The following is a 3,329-nucleotide window of genomic DNA, read 5'->3' as shown; positions in this document are numbered from 1 at the left end:
TTCCAATTTAAAATAATCTTTAGATAACCTCTAAATTAGACAAAGTTACTTTGCTCTTAACAAAACCACATTATCCGGGCATGGTGACTCCCGCCTGTAATCCCCGCACTCTGAGAGGCTGAGGTGGGAGGATCCTTTGAGCTCAGGAGTTCTAGACCAGCCTGAGCAAGAGCGAGACCCCCCGTCTCTACTAAAAATAGAAAAAATTAGCATGTCAACTAAAAATAGAAATAAAAAAATTAGCTGGGCGTGGTGGCTCGCGCCTGTAGTCCCAGCTACTCGGGAGGCTGAGGCAGGAGGATTGCTTGAGCCCAGGAGTTTGAGGTTGCTGTGGGCTAGGCTGACACCACAGCACTCTAGCCCAGGCAACACAGTGAGACTGTCTCAAAAAAAAAAAAAAAAATCAGAATGCAGAAACTCAGTATCCCTGGAAAACAAGAATTTATTTTTACATTTCTGTAAATACTAGCTCGGCGATCACAACAAACCCGGGGCGATCTCAATGGTGTTTATCCGGAGGACGGTCTGCGGGGTCACAATGACTGAAAAGAGAAGACATCATTGCAGGCTTGCCACAGTCGGAGCACTGCTCACAGCTACAGAGAGGGGCTCTGCCACCCCCAGGTGGCACGGGTCCTTGGCCACGCCCCGTGTCCCACACACCCAGGTCTGTTCCACGGTGTGCGCTGATGGCCTCGCTGGCTCCGTCAGCACTTGCAGAGGCTGGAACACCACAGGCCACGTGGCCAGGAGTGCCCTGTGCTGGCATCTCGCCTTTCTTCCCCCCACCATCCACACTGTGACTTCTGGACTGCGTGGGGTGGGATGGCCCCGCCTGACCTAGCTTGAGGCTACCTGGAAGTGTGAGAAGATGCAGATGTTCCCCTAGCAAACTGATTCTAAGGTGACAGCAAATGTCGCTGTTCCAGGTACATTTAATCACACCACACAACTGGCAGTTTAGGCCAGCAAGTGCTGCTGTAACTAAGCTGTGACAAAGGATTCTGCAGCTGTTCGCTTGTGTGTGTGGCCCTGTGGGGTCCCGTCCTTGAGGCGCCCCACCGTGGGGACTGTCTTCAGTGGAGGCTCCTGTAAGGACGGTACCGGATCTGCTCATGGATTAACTGCTGCTCTGGGGCAGTGGCAGGTGTCACGAGTTGGAACAAAGCAGGTCACGTGTGGCCAGTTGAGGAGAAAGAGTGTGAGGCCAGGCCCCATCAGGCGCCCCCTCCAGAACGAGAGGGTGGACAGTGAGCGGCGGCAGCTGCACTGAGACCTGCCCGGGCCCTCTCTCCCGAGCCCCACCTGTGCCCCGCCCGATGACCTGCATGCAGCTGACACACCTGTACCCCAGGGCACGGTGCCGGTGGGACTTTCTCTAACTTACTTTTTTTCTTCCTGTAGTTTTTCCTCCTCTTAAATTTCATATTGATTTTTGGCCATGATTCTGTCCTTTCAATGACTGTGGCTTCTATTCGAACAAGATCCTTTCTAGAAGGAAGGAAAATAAACAATGATGTTCCTTCTTATTTTTCAATTTTACAAATGCCTAAGGTGAGAGTTTCTAAAATGAAGGTTTACTGTCTTTTTCACTGACTATAAAAGTAATATGCCAGGCTGAGTGCGGTGGCTCATGCCTGTAGTCCCAGCAAGTTGGGGGAGGCCAAGGTGGGAGGATCACTTGGGTCTAGGAGTTTGAGGTTGCAGTCAGCTCTCATGATGCCACTGCACTACAGCCTGGGTGACAAAGTGAAAAAAAAGCATAACACAGAACAGTTCTGTGGAGTCTGTGAGCACATCCTAAAAGGGTCACACTGTAATGAATTATTAATAGTAACAGACTAATAACTTGGTCTGGATGTTCTTTCTCATGGGACACCAAATATCCACTATGATTCGGTATAAACGTTGTGCTCAGTGTTGGCAGTGATTACAAATGTGCCCCCCTCCACCTGGCCTAACTGTGCCATGTCCACCTTAGGCATGTTCGGCCCTGGGGCCCTAGACAAAGCCCAGCACTTAACAGTGCATTACCCAAGGAGTGGCTTGCCAAGTAGCGTGAAGTTCTCAGCCCCAACCAGGAGGACCTGAAAAAATTAAAAAGGTGCATTTAATCATTGGCTTAGTATAATAAAGAATATAAAAGTTGCCAAGAACAGGTAGCAATGAGAAAGATATTGGTTAGCTGAGAATGAAAACATGATACGAATTTCACCTGCTATGTAATTATTCCTTTAACATTAAGTAACTGGGCTGTGAGCCTATAACGCAGTGGCACTACACAGCAATGGGACTATCTTATGTACACGCTCCAGACCTTTACAGAAAGGAGATGGGAAGCTTCATTATTTGATGCCATGATTATATAAGAAGCAACTGTATTAACCTCTTACATAAACTGACTTAGGCGGGGCGAGGTGGCTCACGCCTGTAATCCTAGCACTCTGGGAGGCTGAGATGGGAAGATTGCTTGAGGTCAGGAGTTCAAGACTAGCCTGAGCAAGAGCGAGAGCCCGTTTCTACTAAAAAGAGAAAAAACTAGCTGGGCGTGGTGGCGAGCACCTGTAGTCCCAGCTACTCAGGAGGCTGAGGCGGGAGGATCGCTTAAGCCCAGGAGTTTGAGGTTGCTGTGAGCTAGGCTGACGCCACGGCACTCACTCTATCCTGGGCAGCAGAGCGAGACTCTGTCTGAAAAACAAAACAAAACAAAGCAAAACAAAAAACCCATGTGACTTAAACAAAACTTTTTATTGAAATGTAATGTACAGAGAGAAAATGCATAAATCACACCACAGTGTCTCTTCAAGCAGTTTACAATACTTTTAATATTGAATGATTTAGGTTTAGCTGTATTCTTTTATTTATTATTTTTTTTTAAGCCAGTCAAATTTAGCAATGGGGGATTGAATACCAACTAACTGTATTCTTTTAATGACTGTAACATTCTGAACAGTCAGGCAACCATTCTCAATCCAGGGAAACTGTGACACTAAGTGTGGCCACAGACGAAGACACCGTTACCTTCCGAGTGCAACAGTGTTTTTATTAGATATGGGAAGACTGCCTTTAATTTTACTGATAAGAAAAAATCTAATCATACTAAACTTAAGTGTCTAAAGACAAAGTATATTTTATAACAATCTAAGTGGACATTTATATTAGATACTGAAAAATAATAAAATTAATGTCTACAAATACACTACTGAAGTGTCTTCCTCATTTTAGACATAAAAAAATAAATGTGCTAGGCCAGGCGTGGTGGCTCACGCCTGTAATCCTAGCACTCGGGAGGCAGAGGCAGGAGGATTGCTTGAGCTCAGGAGTTTGAG

At 46.7% G+C, this 3,329-nt stretch overlaps 1 protein-coding gene across 2 annotated transcripts in view; it reads right to left on the bottom strand.

Moving 5' to 3' along the window:
• Positions 1 to 424: 424 nt before the first annotated feature.
• The window catches only part of MRPL21 (mitochondrial ribosomal protein L21), an 11,340-nt gene continuing 8,435 nt past the window's right edge, over positions 425 to 3,329 (bottom strand). Inside the window, exons 3-5 of one of the 2 annotated variants that reach the window (XM_012665615.1) lie at positions 2,035 to 2,087; positions 1,388 to 1,491; positions 425 to 542 (exon numbers count right to left, since the gene is read on the bottom strand). In XM_012665615.1, coding sequence (XP_012521069.1) covers positions 478 to 542; positions 1,388 to 1,491; positions 2,035 to 2,087 — 222 coding nt within the window. In that variant the 3' untranslated portion in view covers positions 425 to 477. Of the gene's footprint in view, positions 543 to 999; positions 1,492 to 2,034; positions 2,088 to 3,329 lie in introns of those variants that run through there. The other variant, XM_012665614.1, reaches the window with a different exon arrangement.

This window comes from Propithecus coquereli, unplaced genomic scaffold (genome assembly GCF_000956105.1).
Source record: "Propithecus coquereli isolate 6110/MARCELLA unplaced genomic scaffold, Pcoq_1.0 Scaffold120, whole genome shotgun sequence".
Taxonomy (NCBI): domain Eukaryota; kingdom Metazoa; phylum Chordata; class Mammalia; order Primates; family Indriidae; genus Propithecus; species Propithecus coquereli.
The sequence above is the reverse complement of the archived record's forward strand: the minus strand, read 5'-3'. Positions and strand labels throughout refer to the sequence as shown.